The 26,147-nt window shown below is 33.9% G+C and overlaps 1 protein-coding gene across 2 annotated transcripts in view; it reads left to right on the top strand.

Moving 5' to 3' along the window:
* The window catches only part of ADAD1 (adenosine deaminase domain containing 1), a 37,736-nt gene extending 13,675 nt beyond the window's left edge, over positions 1–24,061 (top strand). Inside the window, exons 7-12 of one of the 2 annotated variants that reach the window (XM_081304551.1) lie at positions 3,376–3,499; positions 5,573–5,710; positions 6,616–6,845; positions 11,457–11,694; positions 15,710–15,842; positions 23,930–24,061. In XM_081304551.1, coding sequence (XP_081160677.1) covers positions 3,376–3,499; positions 5,573–5,710; positions 6,616–6,845; positions 11,457–11,694; positions 15,710–15,842; positions 23,930–24,043 — 977 coding nt within the window. In that variant the 3' untranslated portion in view covers positions 24,044–24,061. Of the gene's footprint in view, positions 1–3,375; positions 3,500–5,539; positions 5,711–6,615; positions 6,846–11,456; positions 11,695–15,709; positions 15,843–23,929 lie in introns of both variants that reach the window. The other variant, XM_081304550.1, reaches the window with a different exon arrangement.
* Positions 24,062–26,147: the final 2,086 nt, after the last annotated feature.

The raw sequence follows: 26,147 nt of genomic DNA, 5'->3' as shown, positions 1-26,147 counted from the left end.
ATGAAATAAGATGAATAAAAAAGTGTCATTTCAAGTTTACATAGGAAAATAGTTTACCTTATACAAAGTGGTCTAGAAGCTGGTGTGAGTTTGGGTAGAGAACGTGGGAGAATGATAAATGTAGTTTTAGAAAATATGGGATGGGGAAGCCTGAGTGAAATCAAGCCAGCATTCTCGGAGTAACTCACAGGACATATAGAAAATATATTCTTAGATTTTATTTCCATGCCTCATTACTTTTTTTAAAAAAACCTTTACTTTTATTTATTTATATGTGGTGCTGAGGATCAAACCCAGGGCCTTACATGTGCTAGGCAAGCACTTTACCACTCATTACTTTTAATTGGGTCTATAAGAAACTGTCAGATCCAATCATTTGTCTCTCCCTTGCTTGTATACTTTCCTGTATTTGTATTTTTCTCCTGTAACCATGGAGGAGGGAATCTCCTTTTATAGGTTAATTCTTTCATGTAAATTTGGATTCCATTTCCTCTACATCTTGATGAATTTTTCTTTTGGTTATAACCTCTTTTTTCTTGTATTATCAATCTTCAGTTTCTTTCAGAAGCAGTTCAGGTCAAATAACAGAAGAGGGAAAAAAAGCTGAATTCTTGGCTGAGTTTCGTCCCCTCATAACAGCTTACATCACCATTCATTCTAGAACTTTCCTGACACTGCATAATTCCACTTAGGAGAGGTTTATAGACCTAGTTCTGGAGTCATAGTCTGCACTCAAAGGTCCATATTCCCTCTTCTAGGGATGAAAGCAGAGTCTGTCCCAGGTGTCCCTGCTTTCATCTTTCCAGTAGTATGGAAAACTGTCTACCCAAACTTGTGTCTTGGAAATAAAACAACAACAAAAACCCCTTTAAACCCTTGGTACCTTTCCTACTTAAATCCACACTCATCCTTTTATCTGATTTTGTAGCCAAACTTAAATTACTTACAGCTCCTGTGTCTAACTCTACTCCAGTTTAGCCTTTTTCTCTTCTAAGATTGATAATAGTGTAACACCTGCTCTCATTGAGCCTGGAAACTAATCTTGTCAAGGTTGCCCTTACCTGCGTTGCAAAATCTAGTGGATTTTGTTACCTGTTCACATGACTTTCTAGAGACAGTCAACACAGTTTTACCATAACTTGGTTTTTCTATCATACCAATACTCTCTAGGTTTACCTGCCCTCCGCCCTCCCTCCCCCAAACTGCCACAAATCTTAAGAATACAATGTTATTAACTGTAGTCTCACCAGGGTATACATCAGGTTTCCAGAATTTAATCATAACTGCAGTTTATATCCTTTGACCAGTATCTCCCCATTACTCGTGTCCTTATCACTAGTAACCCCCATTTGTAGATTATATATTCCATATACAAATAAGATCATGCAAATTTGTCCTTCTGTGTCTGGCTTATTTCATTTAGTATAATATGTTCCAGTTTCATTTATGTCATTGCAAATAAGATTTCCTCTATTTTGTGGTATGGGTGTTGAACTTGGGACATCATGTATGCTAGGCAAGCATTCCACTACTGAATTACATCCCCAGCCCAATATTTTCTTAAGGTTGAATAGTTGTAGTACACACATACACACACACACGTATAAAATGTGAGATAAAGTATGTACAGATAGATCAGTTTATCAGTTCATGTGTTGACATACACTTTGGGATGTTGTTAATACCTTGCCTACTGTGAATTGTGCAGCAGTGAACATAGGAGTTCAGATATCCCTTCAGGATCTTGTTTCCTTTGTATGTATACCCAGGATGGGATTGCTGGACCATATAGCAGTTCTATTTTTATGTCCTAAGAATCTCCACTTTGTTATCCACAATGACTATACTAATTTTTATGTTTCTCACAACAGTTTATAAGCATTTGCATTTATCCATATCCTTGCCAAAACTTTTTTTGACTTTTTGACAATAACTTTGTAGTAATCAGTGTGAGGATATCTTGGGGGTTTTGATGTCCATGTCTCTAAATAGTGATGTTGAATACTTTTCAGAAATACACCTGTTTGTAAGTCCTCCTTGGAAAAATCTATTCAGGTCCTTTATCCGTTTTTAAATATTTTTTTAATGAATTGTAGGATATTAAAGTTTCCTTGGGTATGTGTGGAATATTTTCTCCCATTCTGTGGGTTGCCTTTTCATTCTGTTGATTGTTTCCTTTGCTGTGAAGAAAAGAAAGGGTGATCCTGAATGAACCCCACATGATTTTTGCTTCCTTACCTTCAGTGGATTTTCCCATAGCTCTTGGTTGGAGCCCGCAGATTCTGCAGCATAGTGCACAATGCTGCTTCAACCTCACTGCCGCCGTTTCCTCCATCCTGCTCTGGAGCAGCTGTTCTGGTGCTCTCTCTGCTCAGGGTGCTGTGCTTGTGTGGTTGCTGGCTCCTCACACCACAGCTTATTAGGAAAGGATCATGCAACTATTTGGCATGAAGTATTTGATTGTTTTTTACATCAGTTCTGTATTTGTTTCCTTCCATACACTTACCACAATTTGGGGTTTGTTTGGTCTTTTTTTTTCCCCCTCTCCCAGAAGCTTCATGAGGACATGTCTTGCTCCATATGTAAATCCTAGCATCTGCTTCAGTGTCTGATAATTTCTAGGACCTCAGCAGTTTTTGTTGAATTAGAAAAAGTTCTTCAGGTAGTTGCAAATGTATATTGAAGTTTGTTTGAGAGTCTTAAGACTAGAGATTTTCTGAAATCATCACGGAAGTAAAAGAAGGACAATATTTAAAAGGAAATATTTATGGAGAAAAGAACAATGAACTAGTCAGTAGCTGTTGAAAGGCCCTATAGATTACAGGGTGGGGGGTGGGAAAGACTGCCATTGAATTGTGGATTTTGGAAGCATAGAATTTCATGGGAATTTAAGTGGGCACAGCAGAATGTGAATGAAGCAAAGCTACTGGAAAATGCCTACGGTTTCTTTTCAAAACAGTTTGAGTAGAACAGAGAAAACAATATGGTTCATAGAAAATCTGAGTGGATTTGAGAGGCATTTTATATAGACAGTTTTAAGTAGAATAGCAAATGAAGCCTTTTAAAAAGGTCACATAAATCTAGAGGAGGAGGAAATAGGGGCATGATGGAAAGCCCTATTTTCAAGGATATTTGGTGATTCTGTTGATTCTGTGGCAAAAATTTAGATAAAGAACCATGATATAAGACAGCTGCCTTTTTGAGATATTAAATTTTGCTTCTTAAAAAGACTCCTAAGAATCTTATTTGAAATTATGGAATTATTTTTTCCATCTTTTTGGTCAATATGTTTTACCCAGTTAAAATGGTAGGCTAGAGGTGGGGTTGGGACATAGGAAAGAGAATAACTTGCTGCTGTTAACCTTTTCCTTTCAGTGGGACATCATGCAGTCGTGGCTGTAGGCACAGGTGAATACAATTACAGCCAGTGCATAAAGCCAAATGGAAGAGTGCTGCATGACACTCATGCTGTTGTTACAGCAAGAAGGTCTCTCCTTAGGTAAGGTAATGGATATATTTAATGCCATCAAATATCAGTGCTCTCAGCCTGAAGTAAACACATATAAATATCTTTATTTAAAATTGGAATTTTGCTGATCATTGATCCAAGGATATGACTGTTTCTTCATTATCCCAATCATCTAATTATCTTCATGATAACCTTTGTAGATCTTATAGTAATTGCAATGTCTAATGTGAATTTTAGTGACTTCCATTAAGTCCTTGTGAACTAAGTTTTAAGAGTACTAAAGTTTAAGATAAAAAAAATGCTATCATTTTACTGACTAAAGTTATTGGAAAGTCTAGCTTTAGATTTGCACCAGTACAATCAATCTTTATTTCACCTCTCAATTAGCCGTACTTATCCAAGGATAGCACCAGAAGCTGACAGGATTCCAACTTATGAGTACAATGTGTAAGTTTAATTTATCATCTAGCAGAGTGTTAAGTAAGGTGTCTGTCAGGCTGATAGATAACCAAAGAGAAGGAAAGGGACCAGAGGTACATATGCCTAGTTTCTTTTTCTAAACTCATCAGTTACTCTGCTCCTTGCAAGAAGAATGAAGAACAGATGAGAAGCCAGAAATGTTATACTCTAAAAACTGCATGTGAAAACAAACTGTGAGAAATGGGAAGTACCACTAATATCTACCAGCTTTTGGTTCTCCAAAGTTTACTTTAATCAAACTTCTTATGGAAATTTTCAAATACAAATGAAAATAAAATGATAGTAAATTCCATTTCCATTATTGTGCTATTTTTGTTTAATCTCTGAATTCTCACTTGTAAGTGCTTTCTTGGCTGAAGTATTTAAAAATAAGTTTAGGAATATCCTACCTGAAAAATATCAGCATGTATCTTTAATAATAAGAAAAGAATTGTGTAATATGAAGACATTGGAGAAGTCCATGAGGATCTTCCTACTCCTTGTCCTCCCATCCCCCTTTGGTGCTGATGACATTATTTGACCTCTGTAAAACTCGCACTTTTGCATTTATTTCTGCCTGTGTTTGGCATTGTTATACACTGTTGCTTACTTTTTTATTACATATTTCCAGTGGTGTGCTTGAACAGAGTACATTTTAAAATCATGGTTTTTAAATAAGCAAAGTAGTTTTTCCTAGTTTAATTAGTTATAGTCTTTGAGGAGATCTGCTGGTTTTTGTTGTGGTGGTGGGTGGGGGGTTGTTTTGTTTTGTTTTGTTTTATACTAGGGATTGAATCCAGGGCCATTTAACCACTGATAAAAATCCCCAGTTCTAGTTCTTTTTTTTTTTATTTTTTGAGACAGAGTCTCATGAAGTTGATGAGGCTGGCTTTGAACTTCAGTCCTCCTGCCTCGGCCTCCTAAGCCACTGGGATTACAGGTGTGCACCACCATATCTGGCCTGCTTGACTTTTTAATACAACTTGTGGTAGTCATTATATTTTTCTTATGCTGTTTTTTTCCCCTTTAAAACCAATAAGGAGCAGAACTACTATTGTTGTTGATGGTGATAATGTTGTTGAAATAATTTGGGTAGAGAAGGGACTCTTCACTTGAGATTGGGAGCAGAGCCATCTGAGAAAGAAGGGAGGAATCAGTAGAGCAATGGGTCTTTTGCAGGATATGATAGTGGAAGACTCAAATATGAAATGGAAATGGAGTCATAATCAAGGCCTGGTGTTTTACTGCATGTTACAGGGCAGACTGGCTTCCATTTGAGGGCTTCTTAATTTTTCATTGAATTAAGAGTTCTTAATTTTTTATTATTTTATGAGTTCTTATCTGTATTAAAACTTTGAGGGGCTGGGATTGTGGCTCAGTGGTAGAGCGCTCACCTAGCACGGACAGGACCCGGGTTCAATCCTCAGCACCACATTAAAAAAATAAAGGCATTGTGTTGTGTCCATCTACCCCTAAAAATAAATAAATAAATAAATAAATATAAAACTTTGATACAATGGGGACATTGTTTATGATACACAGATTATAATGCTCATTAAGAAACATCTTAAATAATTTTATTACTTAACAAAATTAAAACATTTATTTTAGGTACTTTTATAGACAGCTCCTACTCTTCTATAGCAAAAATCCTGCTATGATGGAAAAGTCAATATTTTGTACAGATCCAGCTTCTAATCTACTCACTCTGAAACAAGATATCAACATTTATCTGTATATGAACCAGTTGCCTAAAGGATCAGCCCAGATTAAGTCACAGTTGTAAGTATAAGGGAAGTTGTTTTTAAAAGACAATAGGATGGCCACTGCATATTTTCTGAAACTGTAGACACAAGTACATTCATATGGACCCACATTGTTATTTGTGGCCTTCAGGGGGCCACAAATACTTTTGCCACCTTCTTTCAACTTTATCTATAATACGACTTGTACTAAAAAATTGTATGTACTTCACTTTCTATGCTATTGAAAATGTCCTTTCTACTTAAGACTTCACAAACTTTTGTGAAGTGTGCATGTTTATATACAAATACAGGAGTTAGACAAAATTAATTTATGGTCATAACTTCATTGTTTTGTTGAATAAATAGTATCAAGTAGTATAAAATTTTAAAAGTATAGGCAAGCACCATGAAGAAAATAAAATTTGCCTCAAGTCTGACCATCTAGAAAGAACCATGGGTAATGTTTTGATTAAAAATCTTTCCAGTAACACATTTGAAAATAAGGAAAACATTTCCTAGAGAGAAACTGAATTTTAGATTTTATTATTTTATCAATTAGAGGTGAATCTTGAATAAAAATTGTCAGTTTTGTTTCTATTTTGTCATTCTATAGTTTTAAAAAATTTGTGTACAGAGGAAGGAAATGACTAATTATGATAAGAACACAAAGTAGTTTTTAAGTTGATTTTAAGATGCATAAGAATGTTGATAATATAAAGGTTGGGCTGAAGTTCTGAGTATGGCTTATGTCTGTTTTGTATTAATCTTGTGGAAGAGTAAATCCATTCCTGCTTTGTTTGGTGTTTGAATCTGTTTCTGTTGCTGGAATTCAGTGTACACTAGCAAATTAAACCTGGTAGAGGACAACGCTTAGTAATGTCTGTATTTTACTTTGTCAACTTTTTTTTTTTTTTTTTAAGAAACTTGCTTTTCTTTCTCCAGGCGTCTTAATCCACATTCTATATCTGCATTTGAAGCCAATGAAGAACTGAGTCTCCATGTGGCTGTTGAAGGCAAAATTTATTTGACTGTTTACTGTCCTACAGATGTTGTTAACAGAGTGAACAGTATGTCCTCAAGTGACAAGTTGACAAGATGGGAAGTGCTTGGTGTACAGGGAGCATTGCTTAGTCACTTTATACAACCAGTTTATGTCAACAGCATACTTGTTGGTGAGTGGGGTCTCAGTATCTCCTGGCTTCTTTCACTAAAACTCTCTGTCCTGTGCTTGAAAAATCAGCTTTCGCATGCAAGAAACTTTATTTAAGGTGAAAACTCAAACCCAGCTATTTGTTTTATAGTAACTTGTAATCACACTTAGTATATAACTTTTATCATTTATTAGTAGACCAAGAATTAACTTTTTTAATTAGCAAATTAGATGTATTCTGTCTTGATCTTATGTTTTTGTTCACGTAAAATTTAATCCTTCCCTGTTTGTTTTGGGAGAAGATGCTTCCTTGAACTTCTTAATGTAAACGCTTATATTGCATTTTACTCCTTCTGACATACAATGTTAAATGCCTATTTTGGCTTTTTCTCACCCTCCTATTTTTATACATTTGATTATAGATGCAGATCCATTTAAGTGGTCAGATGAATATAAAGTAACTGGATTAAAAAACAACAAATTACTAATTGACTGCTCTCTTTGGGGGAGATAGTTCAGATGCTAGATTTTATTTGAAAGGCATTTCAGACATTAACAGAATTTTGTCTTACTTCTGTAGTTTTCACATGGTCTTGGTGAAGCAATTTACTGCTGTCGCTTGACTCTGATCATTGTTAGTTTTATAAAAACAAATGCATGTGCAAGCTTTAGACCCTTATGTGGGTAATATTTTTATTTTTAGGCAGTGCTGTTTCTGTATTTTTTCTTAATTTTTGTAATATTTCATACATATGTATTTCTAGTATTTTATCCCTCATTTTCTTTTTTTTTGTATTTATTGCCAATATGAACAATTAGTGCTTTGTTACATCCTGCTTTTTCATTTAATAATGTATCTCAAAAAGTTTTATGTATAAGTATATAAAGAATTTTTTAATCCTCATGGCTATATAATGCATAAATATTATCATTGTTTAAATAATTGATTGAATTTTAAATGTTTTTAAGTCTTTTGCAGCTACCAAAATGTTACAGTGAATAAGCTTTTTACATTTGTTTTTCACACATGTAAAAATATATCTCTAAGATGAATTTCTGGAAGTGGAATTATTGGTCAAAATTGTGCATTTGTAATTTTGAAAAATATTACAAAATAACACCCTGATATTCCCATGAACAACATATGTGAGTTCTTGTTTACTCAAATCCTTAAAAGTAGTTGTTTCTCAGTCTGCTTTTTCCAAATGTATATTGTTGATGAGGAACCATTTTTTTTTTTTTTTTAGATTTAATTTGATTACTAAGGTTCTTGTTCATTATATTTTATTTTAGTCACTTCAGGTTTTTGGTTTTTTTCAAAATATTTCAAACTTTTCTGAATCTTAGGAAAGGCTCTTTTTGATCTTAATAAGTGTCTGAAGTGTCTAAGACATCTGATTTTACTAGAATCACAGCTTTGGTAAGCAAAGCTTTGTTTGACATTTTTTAAATTTGTCATTTGGATGATTAACTCCATATTATAGTTTCTTAAAAGCATGACATTTTTAAAATTTGTCATTTGGATGATTAACTCCATATTCCATATTATAGTTTCTTAAAAGCATGAGTATTTATTTATTTATTTACATATTTATTTTGTGGTTTGGGATAGGGGCTTAAAAATTAGATCTGGTCATTTTGATTGTCATTTTGCACATAGATGTGGGGCATACCAGGCAGCAATAAAAATAATAGGACTTTGGAAAATTGCTTCTGCTTTTTTTTTTTTTTGAGAGAGAGAATTTTTTAATATTTATTTTTTAGTTTTCGGTGGACACATCATCTTTGTTTGTTTGTGGTGCTGAGGATCGAACCCGGGCCACACGCATGCCAGGCGAGTACGCTACCACTTAAGCCACATCCCCAACTCCGCTTCTGCTTTCTTTATTGGCATCTCTATGGGACACATCTGAAGCTGATTGATAATGTGTGGTGTTCCTAAATACAGATTTCTGGACCTCTTAAGTTCCATTTGGGGAGCAAGGATTACAAAATCCAGAAATATTTTTTTTTTAAAAAAAAAGGTGATTTGGATACAAATATCTAAATGGTTCACCCTTTGAGCCATTCTCAGTGTCTAAGTGTACACTGGAAGTGTGTGATTTGAATAGCTAAAAGAATCTTGGGAATTAATGGAACTTTATTAGTCACATGGTCTATTGTATTAGATATTAGATATGACTTCATATCTAATATCTAGACTCTTGTGCCATTCCAGATAGAGGATCATCTAAGCCTAGCTTCAAAGTATCCAATAATGTGGAGTGGTGCCATTCCAGATAGAGGATCATCTAAGCCTAGCTTCAAAGTATCCAATAATGTGGAGTGCAGTTTAAAGACACGCAGTTTCATTAATGAAACGGCTCCAATCTTCAAAACATCTTCTTTAGAATTGAAGTATGCTTCCCTTTCATTCTGTACTAAGTGACAATAAAGACTGAATCTAATTCTTTGAAAAAAACATGACCTTATTCCCTTTCTATCAATACTTTTAAAATTTTTATTCTTCAAAACCTATGTTAATGTAATAGAATGTTAACATTTTTAAATGATTTTACTTTTTGAAGTTTGTAGAATGCTTTGTTATACAAATGCTCACTTTGTCATTTTTGCAGTGGTTGTCTTTTTAAATTTAAAACATGGGGCATGGGGATGTAGCTCAGTGGTAGAGCACTTGCTTAGCTTGCACAAGGACCTGGTTTGGTATCTAACACTACAAAATAATAATAAAATATGGGGTTTAGGCTTGCATTAAAGAGGCATTTACTATTATTTGACTAGAAAATGATCCAGAATAATCTGGAAAAATAATTCACCTTGCTTGGCTATTGAAAAATGATTGGATCTGTATTTGTTTTCAAGCTTTTTAAGGTTCATTTTACAAATTTGCTATACACAGTTAAGTTCATCTGTCTAAATATTTAACAAATGTTTGTTCGGAGATATTTGTATCCAGGAGTCCTTTTCATATATTGATTCAAACTGTACGATTGTAATATAAAGACCAAATGCTGATTTTCTGCTGGAGAAGGAATCTATTTTAAACATAGTTTATGAACTTTTAGGAATCAGTTCATAACCTTAGAAATTATTATTTAGTTTTTTCAGGTCAATAATAAGAGGTTCAGAATATTAATAAAACATTTGCCCAGAGTCATTTAGTTTGTTTATTGTAGAGCCTAAATGGAAACCCAATCTGCGACTTCCCATGCTGAATTCATGGTAGAATTTTTTTCCTATATTAGCTGCTATCACATCTCCTATAGAGTAGATTTAACCTTTGACTTCAACCTTTGAGTTTCATGTTATTTCAGATCATTTCAAATGAATCAAATCAAAATTTCCCAGTTATATAATTTTGGAGGTATATTTTTCGAGGGATAAGAGTGAACATCAAGAAAAAAATTATACTTCAGATATAGTAAATCATTAAAAGCATTCATGTATAAAGGAAAAATGTAAACTATTAATGGATGTGATTTTTCTACTACATCATTAGCTTTTATGCTTCTCATTAAAACACTTAAGTAAAACTAATTCTTGCTGAAGGAATCTTACAAAGAGTTTGACTTATAGGATTTTTCTCTTTTCCACCTGTTTCTTGCCCTTTTTTTTTTTTTGCATAACCGCTGTCATTATTACAATATATAATTAAATAATACATTTTCCTTTGAATCTATATCTTCCCTTTATTATAGATCCAGTACCTGTTCCTCTGACCTTAGTTTCTTCCAGTTTTTCTCTGTGCCCAACTTTATCTTTAATTTGACTAGCCTTCTAGCCTCCATTTGTCATTTTCTTCTGATTTAGAACACTCAAAGGAATGCTAAGAAAAAGGGTGTCAAAAGAAGACTTATCTGCTTTTGTTCATTTTCTAAGGCTTATATGGTCACAATGAGCATAAGTCCTAATAACCACCTCAACAATTCCAGTGATGTGGAAGCAAAACTTTGTGAAATTTGTTGAATGGTACATAGATTTCTATTGTGACAGATTCTGACCTTCTAAGAACTACATCTACTTTTAAAGTATTGTTTTCTAAATAGAAATGAGGGCTTCCTATTTTTTATTTGAAGTTGGAGCAACCTCCCTATTTTATATTAGTGACACTATCTTTCTGTGATCTCTTCAGCAATTGTAACTGAGAATTTAGAGCTTTGGGCATTGGTCAGTTTTAACTAGACATGGTCATTAAATTACTTTGTATTTTGGAGCATTATGATCCTGAAACAGCTGTAATTTATGGCCCTTGGATAATAACTCAACTTTCACCAACTATTTCTCATTCAGATTTATAAACTGAATTATATGCTGATTTTATGCTATAATACAAAATACAGACAGAATGAGCCAATTGTCAGGTAGAACCTTATAAAAAGTAGTAGTTTTTTTCTGGGCCAATGCTAACTCTTTGATTTTATTTACTAGAATGACTCATTTTCTCTAAGAATATTTTTAAAATACAAATTTTGTCGTGAATTGCTAAAAAAAAAAAAAAAAGTAGAAAGAAAAGAAAAAGATTGAAAAAAGAGAAATGGGCTTTGAGTTGATTCTGTTTATTTTTCTTAGACATTTTTTAGCAAAGTCTTTTCTTTTGATACTGAATTTCTGAGTATTTGTTTTTGCTTTCTAGGTGATGGGAATTGTAGTGATACTAGAGGTTTAGAAATCGCAATCAAGCAACGTGTTGATGATGCACTCACTTCAAAGCTTCCGATGTTTTACTTGGTCAACAGACCTCATATTAGTTTAGTACCCGCTGCATATCCACCTCAAGTGAACTTGGAATATAAATCCCTGAGTATGAATTGGGCACAAGGGGACATTTCTTTGGAGATTGTCGATGGCCTAAGTGGGAAGATTACTGAAAGGTTAGAATTACAGATTTTTTAAAAAATTATGTATTAAGTAAAAGAAGATGTTTTGATTGCAATTTCTAACTTTTTAGTATGATTTATTGAATTCTGAACAATAATCAAGTGTGACAATGTTACAGGCATCATACTAAATCATTTTTGTTTTCCTGGTGAGAAAACAGGGCCTGGAGAAGTTATATAGCTTATTGAAGTTATAGTAAGTGGTGAGGCCAGCATCAGACCCAAGGAGCCTGGCTCCAGAGTGTGTGTTTCTCCAGGTATCATTTTGTGATAAGTATTACAATCATGTGTTTGTTCTAAATATTCAGTTTCACCTGTTGAATCTGAATTTCTGGATTTAGGGCTCAGAAATCTGCATTTTAAATGTGTTCTCCCAAACGTTGCTTATGTACTCTCAGGTTTGAGAACTATGCCATCTTAAACTGCTTCACGATAACTCTGTAGATTGGGTAGTATTGCTCTTCTTTTCTAAGTAAAGAAACTAACATTCAAACTAGGTTAGTTTGCCTAAAGTCACCCAAGTAGTAAGGCAGGCAGCTGGGATTTCAATCTGGACATTTTATTTCCAAAGACCTTGTTCTTAATCATAGTGCTCTATGCTGTTTTTGTAATATTCCTGCCCCTGGTGATTGGGTAAAACTGAAGCTCTTCTTTTAATATGAACATATATTTATATTGAGTTTATAAATCATGTTAAAAGTTTAAAGGGTTAAAATTGCTTTTTCTATGAAAGATCTCATTAAGGTCATGTACAAATGTTTCTTTGTGTGAACCTACTCAAGCATGATAGTGATTACTTCAACTAAGATGAAAATGCCATTTGTTCTTTGGATCATATGTATGTAGTCTCGACTATACACATACAAACAAGATTTTCTTTTGAAAAGACAAACTGTTTACTACAAACAAAAGAATGGCATAATAAAGATGAAATTAACAACTAAGAAATAAGCTTAATACATGTATTATAACCAAATATTTGCTTAAATGATTACAAACAAGAAAATGAAAGATAAATTGTACCTTGTTCAATATTTAAAATATATCTCCAACAGAATTACTTCCAATAAGACACAGAACACTTTAGTAATAAATGATATGATTCATAAGGAAGTCAGAACAGTTATGACTATATGTAGCAAGCAATCAATATATTATCAACATTCAGAAAGCAGAAATTGCAGATGAGGGAAAATATTTCTATAGTTATTCACCTCATTGAATCAGTTCTTGGTAGATCAAGTGAACAAAACAACAAGCAAGGATATAGCCATTTTAAATGACCATTGAGTATAATTTATTTTAAACACTACAACTTAAAAATATAAAATAGCTGGGTGAGGTGACACACATCTGTAATTCCAGCAGCTCAGGAGGCTGAGGCAGGAGGATCAAATAGCCTCAGCAAAATCAAGGCATCCCCCCATCCCCTCAAAAATATACTTGTCAAGAATATAGACAGCAACAACAACAAAAAATATATATAGACAAAAATTGACCATTTCTTGGGCTACACAGAAAAACCAAAAAGTAGAGCAATGTAAGGGATATTCTCTGATTATAATGAAATGATGTTATAAACAACAAAATCAGAATGCTAGACATTGTTTTCATTGGGGGAAATTTTTTTCTGAAAAAAAAACTGAAATTGTATAATATTTAGAAAACAATGTTGAAAGTATTACCTATCAAAACTTTCAGGATATACATTTAAAGCAGAGGAAAAAGTTAAAGTCTTAAATGGTTTATCAATAAATAATGGAAATAGATTAATCAAAATGAAATAATGAACTAGAAATGTAAAGAAAATAACTAAAACCAGAAAAAGACAATTATAAAAAATGATTCTATGAAAAATCACTAGCTAATCTATAAAATAATAGATGCTAAGGGAAGAATTAAATATACAGTTAAAAGAACTGTACTTTGTCCGACTACACAAATATAAACCTGAGTGAAATGGATTAATTTCTAAAAGTATTTCCCAAACTAGAAAAATCTAAACATCTTTATGGGAAAAGTAAGAAGGTACTGTAATTCTTCCTAAAAGAAAGCATCATTATTAGGTAGTTCAGAAGAATTATTTAATGAACCTTTAAATAGCATGTACTTCCAATGCTATGTAAAAAGAGAAAAACATCAAAATACTTTTACAAAACTAATGTATCATTAATATTTAAACTTGAAAATTGCTGCCCCCACAATACACACACACACACACACACACACACACACACGTGTGTGTTAAAGGCCAAGCTCCCTAATATCCAAGCAGAATTGACAATTTAACACTATAAAATAATAATATACTTTATAGAATCTCAATTGAAATTTTTTCTAGGACTGCAAGAATATAGTAGCATGATAGAAATAATACCAGGCTAGAACATCTTAATAGTTTGTCGTATTTATTGATCTAGGGAAAAACACCATACCATATGCTCATCTCTAAATTCTAAGAGGACATATATAAACTTCTACAGCTATTCTAAATAAAGGTATTCAGTCAGAAAGGAATTAGTTATGTACTTTGATTACAGGACAAAATGTGCCTTTATTAGCCTCCAAATATTATCAGGATTAGTGATGAAATATCAGAAGTATTGCCACTGACATCTAGATTAAGATATGATTGTTTACTGTTATTGCTATTATATAGCATTAATACATTTGGACAAGAGAAAGAAAGAAATAAGGTATAAAATGTTGAAAAAGAGGTTGTAAAACTATCACTTCTTTTGTTATCATTTTTTGTTGTGCTGAGGATTGAACCTAGAGCCTCACATGTTAGGCAAGTACTATCTACTAGTGACCTACACACTCAGCCCCTCAGAAGATATCATTTATGCCTGAAAAGCCCAAGAAATTTATCTGAAAAACTACCTAAATAGAAGTATCATGATAGAAAATTAATTTACAGAGTCAGTAGATTCACACCAAGAGTGTATGTTAACTTTTGCTACTTACCACCTACCTCAAAACTTAAGTACTTGACTTTACACAACTATTTGTTACTACTTACAAGTTCTTGGGTCATCTGAGTGGTTGAACTCCCCATGCATCTGGAATAGGCTGTGGATCCAATAAAAAGGTTAGTTTGGCTGCTCTTGGAGGGACAACTGGGCTCTGACTCATGTGTTTTCTTACCTTCTTCATATGCCAGCAGACTGACTTCGCGTATGAAGGAGACTCGAAAGAATAAGAATACGAGTCCCTTGAGGCCTACGCTCAGAACCTACATGTTGCCTCTCTCATTTACCAAAACAAATTACAAGAATAGCATAAATTCAAGTGGAAGAGAGATTATCCACACTTACTGATGGTGGATCTGAGAAGTTACATTGTAAAGAGCAGGAAAAATGAAGAATTTTAGCAATTTTATATTCCATCACAACAACTAATGAAAACATATAATGAAGGAGCAAAGTTACAACATCAAAAAGGTTCATGATCTGTGGACTTGCTTTATTAGAATTATAAATGGCATAAACATCTGTGTGCACATATACAAGTGCAAGGATTGTAAAGTAGATGTATACATGTTATTTTTTTTAAGTTAAATATTTTTTTGGCAGAGAATGCACTGTAAAATTTCATGAGAGTTGATGTATGTACATGTACCCATGTAACTATCACCCTGGTCAAAATATTGTACATTTTCATCATCCCAGAAGATAATTTCTATGCTCCCTTCCAGTCCAAGGGAGAACCACTTTTTTTTTAATCATCCTAGTATTAATTTTACTTCAAAAAATGGAAATATCCCAAATATCAATCTTCTGCTTTATTTTTAATATAATACTATAATTTACAGCTAATTTAAGAGAAATTTACTTAAGGAAGTAACTAAATATTCAGAATTTTTATGTAAAAACATTTCACTACATGCATTGTACATAATGTAATTGGGATAAATAAATATTTGTAGACTGTTGATTTTAATTCCTACAGTGGCCAACATAAATCATTAAATAATGATTAATGAATGTTTTGTTCCTCTCTACTTTAGTTCCCCATTTAAAAGTGGTGTGTCAATGGCAAGTCGGCTTTGTAAGGCTGCAATGTTAAGTCGATTTAATCTGCTTGCCAAGGAAGCTAAAAAAGATGATTTACTTGAAGCTAGTACATATCATGCAGCTAAGGTAAGGTCCTTAAAAGAATGAAATTGATAATAGAAATAAAGACAATATTGTGGTATTTTATGATTATGATATGTAGCAAAAGCTTGTGAATAGTTCCTGAATATAAAATAATATGTGTAGTGGTAAGATTAATTTTTAAATGAGTATGCTGAAAACTGGATATGTGCATGTTACCACTTAAAGAAGTTCCCCTTAGTGTGATGTATAGTTACCCTGACAACATTCTACAAAAACCTTTTATATCATGCCCAGAAAAGTAAAATAACATCTTTCCTATTTATGACATTGTTAACATAAGCATACTAAGTATCTTAAAGTAATACATAATTTAATATACCCTTACAAATTTATTTTAATTTATTTTGTTAAAGTTGTGAAAAAGCTTTGGTATGAGCATCTAATTTGGATCTGGTTTAGTAGGTGATATAGCTAGCCTTTTTTTTTTTTCTCTTTAAATTGTTTTTTTCATACAAACATAATTAAAGTAGAAAATTTTGAAATTTTTTTAAAAATACAGAGGTCAGGCATGAGACCCTAGGTTCAGTCTCCAGCACACACACATACACACGTGTGTATACATGTGAATATGTTCATATGCACATATGTATATTACTTGTAATCCTACCTCCTTTTCATAGATAATACTTAAACTTTTAATGTAAGAATATTACTTCACATATATTGATATTTGTGTATGTTCCAAAATAATTCAGGTTGTACTGGATATGTTTTTTAATTACTTTCATATTTTCATTATTAAATATAAATTCTTTGATAATTTAATTTTGCTAATACAGTGTTCTATGAAACTCTTAATTTCATCAGTACTTAATGATCCAACTGTTTGTAAAGCAGTTATATTATCTATAGTTGTATGTGTATACATAGTATAAAAGCTTATCTAGATAATTTCTGATTTTGGTGGCATAAAGAGGTTACAAATCTATAAAAACAGTATAGAAAAACACATTCATGAAAGTTGATGTATGTACATGTACCCATGTAACTGTCACCCTGGTCAAAATTGTCAAAATAATCTTGTCAAAAACAATCTTTCACAACTCTGGAAACTGACAAAAAGTAGAAGGTGAAGAAAACAAACAAGGGGCTGGGGATGTGGCTCCAGCGGTAACACACTCGCCTGGCATGCGTGGGGCGCTGGGTTCGATCCTCAGCACCACATAAAATAAAGATGTGTCCACCGAAAAACTGAAAAATGAACATTAAAAAATTCCCTCTCTCTCTCTCTCTCTCTCTCTCTCTCTCAAAAAAGAAAAAAAAAACAAAACAAACAAAAAACATTGAAAAGCTGCTAGGACTTTGGGTGAGAGTAACAAGATTTTTGCCTCCTTGCCTGGGGTGGTTCTCATCCTCTTGTTCCTCTCTAGTTTGAGTGTCAAGAACTGTGGTTTTACCAGAATGAGGCTGCCACTGAAAGCGTAGATTACCACCAGAAGGGGTAGACTTGATCTAGGGTATGGGATGAACACTTGTGGTTTTGTCAGCTTCAGGTGCCAAACTTGGAAGGAAATGAATAGGGAAGACTGACACTTTGCTGGCCAGAGGCTGCAGTCCTGAGTGAATGCAAGTGCTAGACCAACTAGCAACTAGAAACTTACTCCTGAGGATTTTGGAGAAGAGGGAGAGAAACATTTTCCATGTTCTTTGAACTGCAAAACTGCCTCCACGTACATGGGAGAGTCAAGAGAGCCCAGCAAATAATGAAAACCAAGCGATACTTGAGAACTGGTTAAACATTAGAAATACTCCCTGCCACACATCAATTGATCAGAATAAGAGGGAAGCCTTAGAGGCTTAGTGTGTTTGAGTACAGCCTTGGCTAGAATCATTTGCTTATTACTAAGGTACACAGACAGACAGAAAGCAACCACTAGGAGGCTAGGCTAAAACATAAAAATAAGAATAAATATCTATGAAGAGACTACAGCAGCTGCACACAGTGGTGAAGACAGACTTCACAATGAAAGCAAAGAAACTTAAAAATAGTAACAAAAAATTAAAATCATACAAAGAATGTTCTAACCATGATGGAATTAAAGTAGAAATTAACAGAATGAAATCTGGGAAATTGCTATATACTTGGAAATTAACATCTAAATTATTTGTGACTCATAGAAAATTACTAAATATTTTGAACTGAGTGAAAATGAAATACTACATATTAAAATTTAGGGTATATGACTAAAAGCTTTAAATGCTTATATGAGAAAAGAATCCTAAAATGAGTTATTTGCACTCCCCACCTTAAGCTAAAAAAATCAGAGGAGCAACCAAAATGAAAGTAATAGAAGGCAGGAAATAATGCAGATCAGAAGGTAAATTAATGAAATTTAAAATAGAAAAAATATCAATGAAAGCAAAAGATGATTCATTTTTTAAAAGTAAGCAAATTTGATAACCCTTTATCTAAACAAACAAGAAAAAAAAGGACTAACACAAATTATGAAAATCTGTAATGAAGGAAGTGTTATTATTACAGATCTCACAAAATTAAAATAATTGTGATTGCAAATTTTTACCAACAAATTGGAAAGTTAAATGAAATGGACACACTTTCTAGAAAGGCATAAATTTAAAAAAAATTATACAGAATTAAATAGAACCTAATTGAGAAGTTGCACTATTCTTTTCCCAAAGAAAATCTCAGGCACATATATGGCTTTACTGGCAAATTCTACCAGACATAAAGTACAATACAAATCCTTCAAAATCTCTTTCAAAAACTAGGGAGATAACACTCCTCCACTCATTTCTCAAGGCCAATATTTCTGTGACACCAAAACTGGACAAAAACACAAGAAATAAGAACTACAGACCAGTATCATTTCATGAACACAAATGTAAAAATGTTTACCAAGACATTGACAAACCAAATTGAAAGTATACAAATACAAAATGATTATGTCTAAGGAGTTTTATACCAGAAATGCAAGGTTGATTTGACATCAGAAAATTATTTGATGCTATGTATTATTCATATAATAAATTCAAGTTCAAAACTCGCATAATTATCTTAAAGTACATACAAAAATATATCTAACAGAGCCCAATACCCATTCACAATCAATATGCAGGACAAATAAGCCTAGAAATGGACTTACGCAATTTCATAAAGGGCATCAATGAAGACTCTTTCATTGACATTATACTTAATATTAGAAGCCTGAATATCCCCTCCCCAACCCAAGATCGGGAAAGAAGGCAAGAGTTCTCAGCACTCAGAGTTCTGTCCATCATAGCCAAGGGCAGCAAGGCGGGAAAAAGGGGATGGAGGAAATGTTGCCTTCTTCCTAGATGATGTCATTTTGTAGGTTAAAAAACCCTTTGGAATGAAAGAATAATCACTACAGACATAAAGGAGAAAAGTAACTGTATGTGATCGCCAAGAAACAAAAAACTACATCACATGTGAATCCAGCAAGATCACAGTATAAGAACAATGTATAAAAATAGTGTATCTGTATCCCATAAAAAAGAGAGTTTCATCCACACAGCCTCAAATATAGACACAGGGAGGAATAAATTCAACAAAAGAAGAAGTATAAGACCTATAAACTGGAAATGATAAAACATTGCTGAGAAACTAAAGGAGACCTAAATAAATAGGGAGATGTAGCCAGTATTCATGGATTGGAAAAGGATTTCACTTCTGTTTAAATTAGTCTGTAGCTACGATGCAAAATCAAAATCCCAGCAGACTTTTGTGTAGAAATTGATGAACCAATGGTAAAATTGATATGGAAGTAAAAACGACACAGAGAAGCCAAAACAATTTTGAAAAAAGAACAGATTTGGAAAACTTATCCTGTCTAGTTTCAAAACTTAACTACAAGCATAACTTGAGGAAACCATGGGTTTATTTCTAAAACCATGACAATAAAGCAAGTCTCAGAAAATTTTTTACTTCTCAGGCCATACAAAATTTAAATTTATACTGTAGTCTATTAAAAGTGAAATAACATTATGTCTTAAAAATGTACTTATTTAAAAATCTTTTATTGCTAAAGTGCCAATAGTCATCTGAGCCTTTGATAAGTCATAATATCTTTGCTGTTTGTTGGAAGGTCTTGCTTCCATGTTGATGATGGCCAACTGATGAGGGTGGTGGTTGCTGAAGGTTGGGGTATCTGGAACTTAAAACAACAGTGATGTTTGCCACATCAAGTGACTCTTCCTTTCATGAAAGGTTTCTCTGTAGCATACAATGGCAATGGATAGCTTTTTACTCACAGTAGAACTTTCTCCAAAATTAGAATCAGTCCTCTGAAAACTTGCTAGTGCTTTATCAAATAAGTCAATTTAAAATTCAAAATCCTTTGTTGTTTCAACAATGTTCACTGCCTGTTTGCCTGGAATAGATTCCATCTCAAGAAACACTGTTTCTGCCCATCCATTTGAGCAACTCCCCATCTATTAGTTTTACTATGAGAGTGCAGCAATGCAATCATATCTTCAGGCTGCTTTTTTTCTTTTTTTTTTTTTTTGAGGATATACATGAAAATATCATGATTCATATATTTTTTGTTCTTTTTTAAATTTTTTTTTATTGGTTGTTCACAACATTACAAAGCTCTTGACATATCATATTTCATACATTAGATTGAAGTGGGTTATGAACTCCCAATTTTAACCCAAATGCAGATTGCAGAATCACGTCGGTTACACATCCACATTTTTACATAATGCCCTATTAGTAACTGTTGTATTCTGCTACCTTTCCTATCCCGTACTATCCCCCCTCCCGTCCCCTCCCATCTTCTCTCTCTACCCCATCTACTGTAATTCATTTCTCTCCTTGTTTATTTTCCCATTCCCTTCACAACCTCTTATATGTAATTTTGTATAGCAATGAGGGTCTTCAGGCTTCTAATTCTAGTTTTCTTGCTATTTCTACCATATCTACTATTACTTTGTTCACTGAAGTCTTAAACACCTCAAAATCCTCCATGGGGGTTGAAATAGGTCAACTTTTCCAACCTCCTGCTGTTGAAATAGTGACTATGTCCCATGGATCACAAATGTTCTCTGTGGCATCTAGAACAGTGAATCCTTTCCAAAAGGTTTTAATTTACTTTGCCCAGATCAATCAGAGGAATCAACTTCTATGCAGCTATGTAGCATTAATGAAAGTGTTTCTTAATGATAAGACTTGAAAGTCAAAATCACTCCTTGACTCATGGGCTGCAGAAGGGCATCATGTTAGCAAAAGTGAAAGAAAGCATTGCCAGTGTTGTTGCAGAGCCCTTGGGTGACCAGGTGCGTTGACAATGAACAGTACGATTTTGGACAGAATCTTTTTTCCTGAGTAGTAGGTCTTAAGGAGGGGTTTATAACCTTTAGCAAACCATTTGTAAACAGGTGTGCTGTCATCCAGGCTTTATTGTCAAATTGTAAATGACAAGCAGATTAGATTCATTATAATTCTTAACTACTGTCAAATTGTCAGAGGGATAAATAAGCCTTCAACTTGAAGTCAGTAGCTGTGTTAGCCCCTGACAAGAGTCAGTCTGTCCTTTGAAGCCAGGCATCGACTCTTCTTAAAGCCTAGGTGCCATCTCCTTCTTTAAGGCTATTTCATCTACATGGAAACTGTCTAGTCACCATCAGTTACCATGGCTAGGTCTTCTGGATAATTTGTTGCAGCTGCTTTATCAGCACCTGGGACTTCGCCTAGCAATTTTTTGTTATGGATTTGGCTTCTGACTTTCCTGCTGCAGTTTCCTCACCTCTCAACCTTCGTAATTAGGGCCTTGCTCTGGTTTGAGCTTTGGCTTAAGGAAATGGCATGGACGGTTTAATCATCTCTCCAAACCACTAAACCTTTCTCCATTATCAGCATAGGGTTGTTTAGCTTTCTTTTCATGCATGTGCTCACTAGAGTAGTCCTACATGGACTTTTACTTTGCATTCACAACAGAGCTCACTGATGAGTGCAAAAGGCCTAGCTTTCAGCCTGTCTCAGCATTTCACATGCTTAACTTTTTTAGCTTAAATATATCTAGCAATTTAAACTGATGGATGTTATGTTCCTTCCTTTGAACACTTAGAAGCTGTTTTAGGGTAATTGACCTAATTTCAGTATCATCTGTCTCAAAGGCCTGAGGGAAGGGAGAAAGACTGGGAACAGGTATCAGCAGAGCACAGGGACACATAGCAGGTATCAGTTAAGTTCATGTTCTTACAGGGGCACAGTTCATGGTGCCTCAAAACAAAGATCACAGACCATTTTAACAGATATATTCATAATGAAAAAGTTTGGAATATTAAGAAAATTACCAAAATGTGACAGACATGCAGTGAGTACATGCTATGGAATAGTTGTGCCAATAAACTTGCTTGACACAGGTTGCCACAGACCTTCAGTTGATTAAATCATGTGCACGTGCACACAGACACACAACACACACACACACACACACACACAAAGTGGCTGAGAAGCACAATTAAATGAAGCACAATAAAACAAAGTGCAACTGCATAAAATAATAAAGCAACAGTAGTTAAGGCAGTATATTGATATAATCATGGACATATAGATTCACAGAACAAAAATAAATCCATGTGGTCAATTGATTATGTACAAAGTTGCCAACATAATTCATTGGGAGAGAGAAATAGTTTTCTCCACAGATGATTCTAGAATGGTGAGTGTATTAGACCTTTTTCCATTAGTATAACAATATACCTAAGGCTAGGTACTTTGTAGAGAAGTTCATTTAACTCACATTTTCAGAGGTCAGAGAGCCCAAAGAGCATAATGCTGGCTCTGATGCCCTGGGGCTCTCTTGGCTGTGTTGCATTACGGCAGATGGCAGATGGTATATTAAGAGCGCATTCAAAAGGGAGAGATGAGGGCTGGGGCTGTAGCTCAGTGTAGAGCACCCGCCTCTCACCTGTGAGGCAGTGGGTTCCATCCTTGGTACCACATAAAAATAGATTTGGGGGGGGGGATGCTATGGCAAGACAGGAGGCCAGAGTAGCCTGAGAAGGGGCCAGGCTTATTTTTTCATAACACCCTTCTCCCAAGACCACTGTGGAAAGCAGTTCACCATTTTCTTGTGAAGGTAAACATTTTACTGTGTGCTGCAGTAGTGCTGCTTTGGATGTGAGGGAAAAAGCCTTGTATTTACCCAGACTCGTGAACATTCATGGCAACATCGTTCCAGTGGTCAAAACCTGGAAACAATGCACATGTTCAAAAGGTCATAAAGGCATGAACAAAATGTGATATATCCATACAATGGAATATTAACAGCAATAAAAGAGAATAAACTGAGAGGTGAGACAACATGAATGAATAGGAAAACATTATTTTAATTGGAAGAAGCTGGACAAAACAAATGAAATTTTTAGAAAAAACTCAGGAAACAATAGATTTGTGATTGCCTAGGGCTAGCTAGGCCAAGCACAGGGAACACAGACTGACAGCAAGCGGGCAGTAGTGAAGCTCTTACAGGTGACGGATTTGTTTATAGCTGGATTGTGATGGTATTTGCATACCTCAATAAATTGATAACAGCAAACAGTACATTTCAGTGGGTGAATTTTATGTAAGTAATTTTAAATAATTTATACTTCATTAAAGGTACCTGTTTAAAAGTTCATTTCTGTTTGTTCATTTATAAGAAAATGAAACAGGTTATTAATGGTGGTTATCTATACTTTGAGGATTATAGGTACTTTTCATTTTTTATATTTTTTGATTTTTTTCAAAAATTTTTTTAGCACATTTACTCTTTTAATTAAAAATGTTAAGCAAAATCTGTCAGGGTGTCAGATAGGAAACTTTGTAGCTTAAAAATAATATTGAAAGGGCTGGGGCTATAGCTCAGCAGCAGAGCGCTTGCCTAGCATGTGTAAGGCACTGGGTTCCATCCTCAACACCACATAAAAATAAGCAAATAAAGGCATTCTGTCCATCTACAACTACAATTTTTTTTAATTGAAGTAGGAATTCAAAAATTTGTCATTAGTTCTTTAAAATGTAAAGTTGTACAATAGGGCTGCTTAACTTTTCATAGGTCACATCTGCTGGTTTAGAATAACTTGATCTTCTCTCTCTCTAGCGTCTGTCTGGCTCATACCAAGAGGCTAAAGCTTTACTGAAGTCCTACTTGCAGCAGCACGGCTATGGCTCCTGGATCGTGAAGCCCCCCTGTGTAGAGCAGTTCAGTGTGTGAATTGCATGGCCACTGGCATATTAAAAACCTTTTATTTTTTGGTGTGTTTGACTGGTAAAACTGTTTTTTAAATAGAGGTTTTCAACTTTCAAAATCAGAATCTTGGAACAGCAACATCCAGCTATTAACTAAAATTTGTACATATTCATGTCAACTTGCATTGAACCATTAGGGATTTTTCTTTTTTTTAAGAATTACCTGATAGGACATAATAGAAATTTTACACTTGTTTTTTACAAGCATAAAGCCATTACTCTTTTCGTAGTTTAAAAGAGAATTCGTCCTCTTAAGATTTTCTTTGAATGTCTTTATACAGCTATAGTAGTCAACATTGTGTCCTGGTATCTCACTCAAGTTTGGTGGTTTTTTTTTTTTTTAATTAAAAACAGAAGCCAAGAATAAAAATAGTTATTAGTCATTTATTGATAAATTCAACAGGTATTTGAGTGCCTAATATTTGCTAGTCATATGCTAGATGATAACAAAAATCCATGACTAAAACATGATGATGCTAGATGATAACAAAAATCCATGACTAAAACACTAAAACATCTCAGATCAAAGGAGTTCATAAATGCAGACTGCACATAGAAATGGAGAAAATGTTAACCAAGTTAGGAAGTAGTTTGGTGAGTTATTATGGTTAATAGAGAATTTTCATATATCCTTTAACATTGTCTATTTTCAAGTATCCTGTAGGATCTATTTATACTAAATATGATTTAATCCTTTATAATTAGTGGGATTTCTAATTTAAAAGTAAATATAAAAGATAGCTTTATATCTGTATTTGTTTATACAGCAATTAGATGAAAAGGGAAAATTTAGCATATGTGTTTTTAGTGAAATTGAGTTTGTCCAACACCTTAGCTGCTTTATCTATTCCTTACTTTTCAGAGATACTTTAAACATTACTGGTTCTCAGTTTTCTCCCCTTAGCATCCATCTTTACTAAATTTGTGGTCTCCCACCCAACTTATGATCTATTGCAGTTTCTTACAATGTAGGTTCTTTCATTGTCTATTCTAAGAGAATGGTAGGGTTTAGTTAATGAGGAGTGAAGTTGTTTGGAAAAGAATTTCTGTCTTTCAGTGAGCTAGACTCTATGCCTAATAGGTTGGACCATGTGCAGTTGTCATTTTTTTAAAAAATAGTTTTTAAAAAATAGCTTTATTTTATTCATTGACTTGAATAAAATAAAGCTGTTTGAACCCAGGGCCTCACGTGCTAGGCATATGCTCTACCACTGAGCCACAACCCAGTCCCGCAGTTGTCATTTTTTTTGTGTGAGTCAAAGAGGATAAACTATGGGCAATCTCATATGGATTAACATAAATATATTAATACATTTAATTTCAGTCAATTATGTGATATTTATTGCCTCTTTGTCCAACTGGTCTTTCCTTGTTTAATATTTTTTAATCTCTTTACTAGGCTCTTTGCTTTCATGGCAGATTTCCAGCCTTTATTTCCATTTCTTGATAGAAAATTTGCCTTTGAAAATAAAAGATCTCTGACCTTCTCTTGACTCTTCACATTTTGGGGCTTTTGAACAACTTCTAAATGCAGAGTAAAACTTTAAAAGTGCTCAAAAGGCATAATATAGTTGGATCAACTCTCTTATGGCTCTAAAGTTACAAGACAAACATTAAAGAATGAGTAAAATTTGGTAGGCTAAAATTTGAGAGATTATAAAGGAAATGTTAGTGTTCAGGGCTAGAATGTAGAAAATTTGAGTGTTAAATCTAGCTCTTTGGTAGAAGGGAGCCTTTCAAGGGTTTTATATAGGGAAATGAAGTGTCAAAATAGCATTTTCTTAAGATAGAAATTTTGGGGCATAGAAAAATAGAGAAAAGCAAATGAGTCCACATGCCCACTACCAAGCTTCAACCACTATTAAAAACATGGCATATATTTCCCAGGCTGGGGTATGGGAAGAGCAGATGTCAGGCATCATTTCATCTGAAAAGCACTTTGATACACGTAAAAGATAAGGACTCTACAGGCACACATACACAAGGATATATAACCACATTCAGTTAACACCCCTTAGAATTAGTGGTGATCCTATTATAAATGATACATAGATTGCATCGGGATAATT

The sequence above is a fragment of the Spermophilus citellus genome (assembly GCF_964194105.1).
Source record: "Spermophilus citellus genome assembly, chromosome: 8".
In the NCBI taxonomy this organism is placed as follows: Eukaryota; Metazoa; Chordata; class Mammalia; order Rodentia; family Sciuridae; genus Spermophilus; species Spermophilus citellus.
This window is presented reverse-complemented; position numbering and strand designations above follow the sequence as displayed.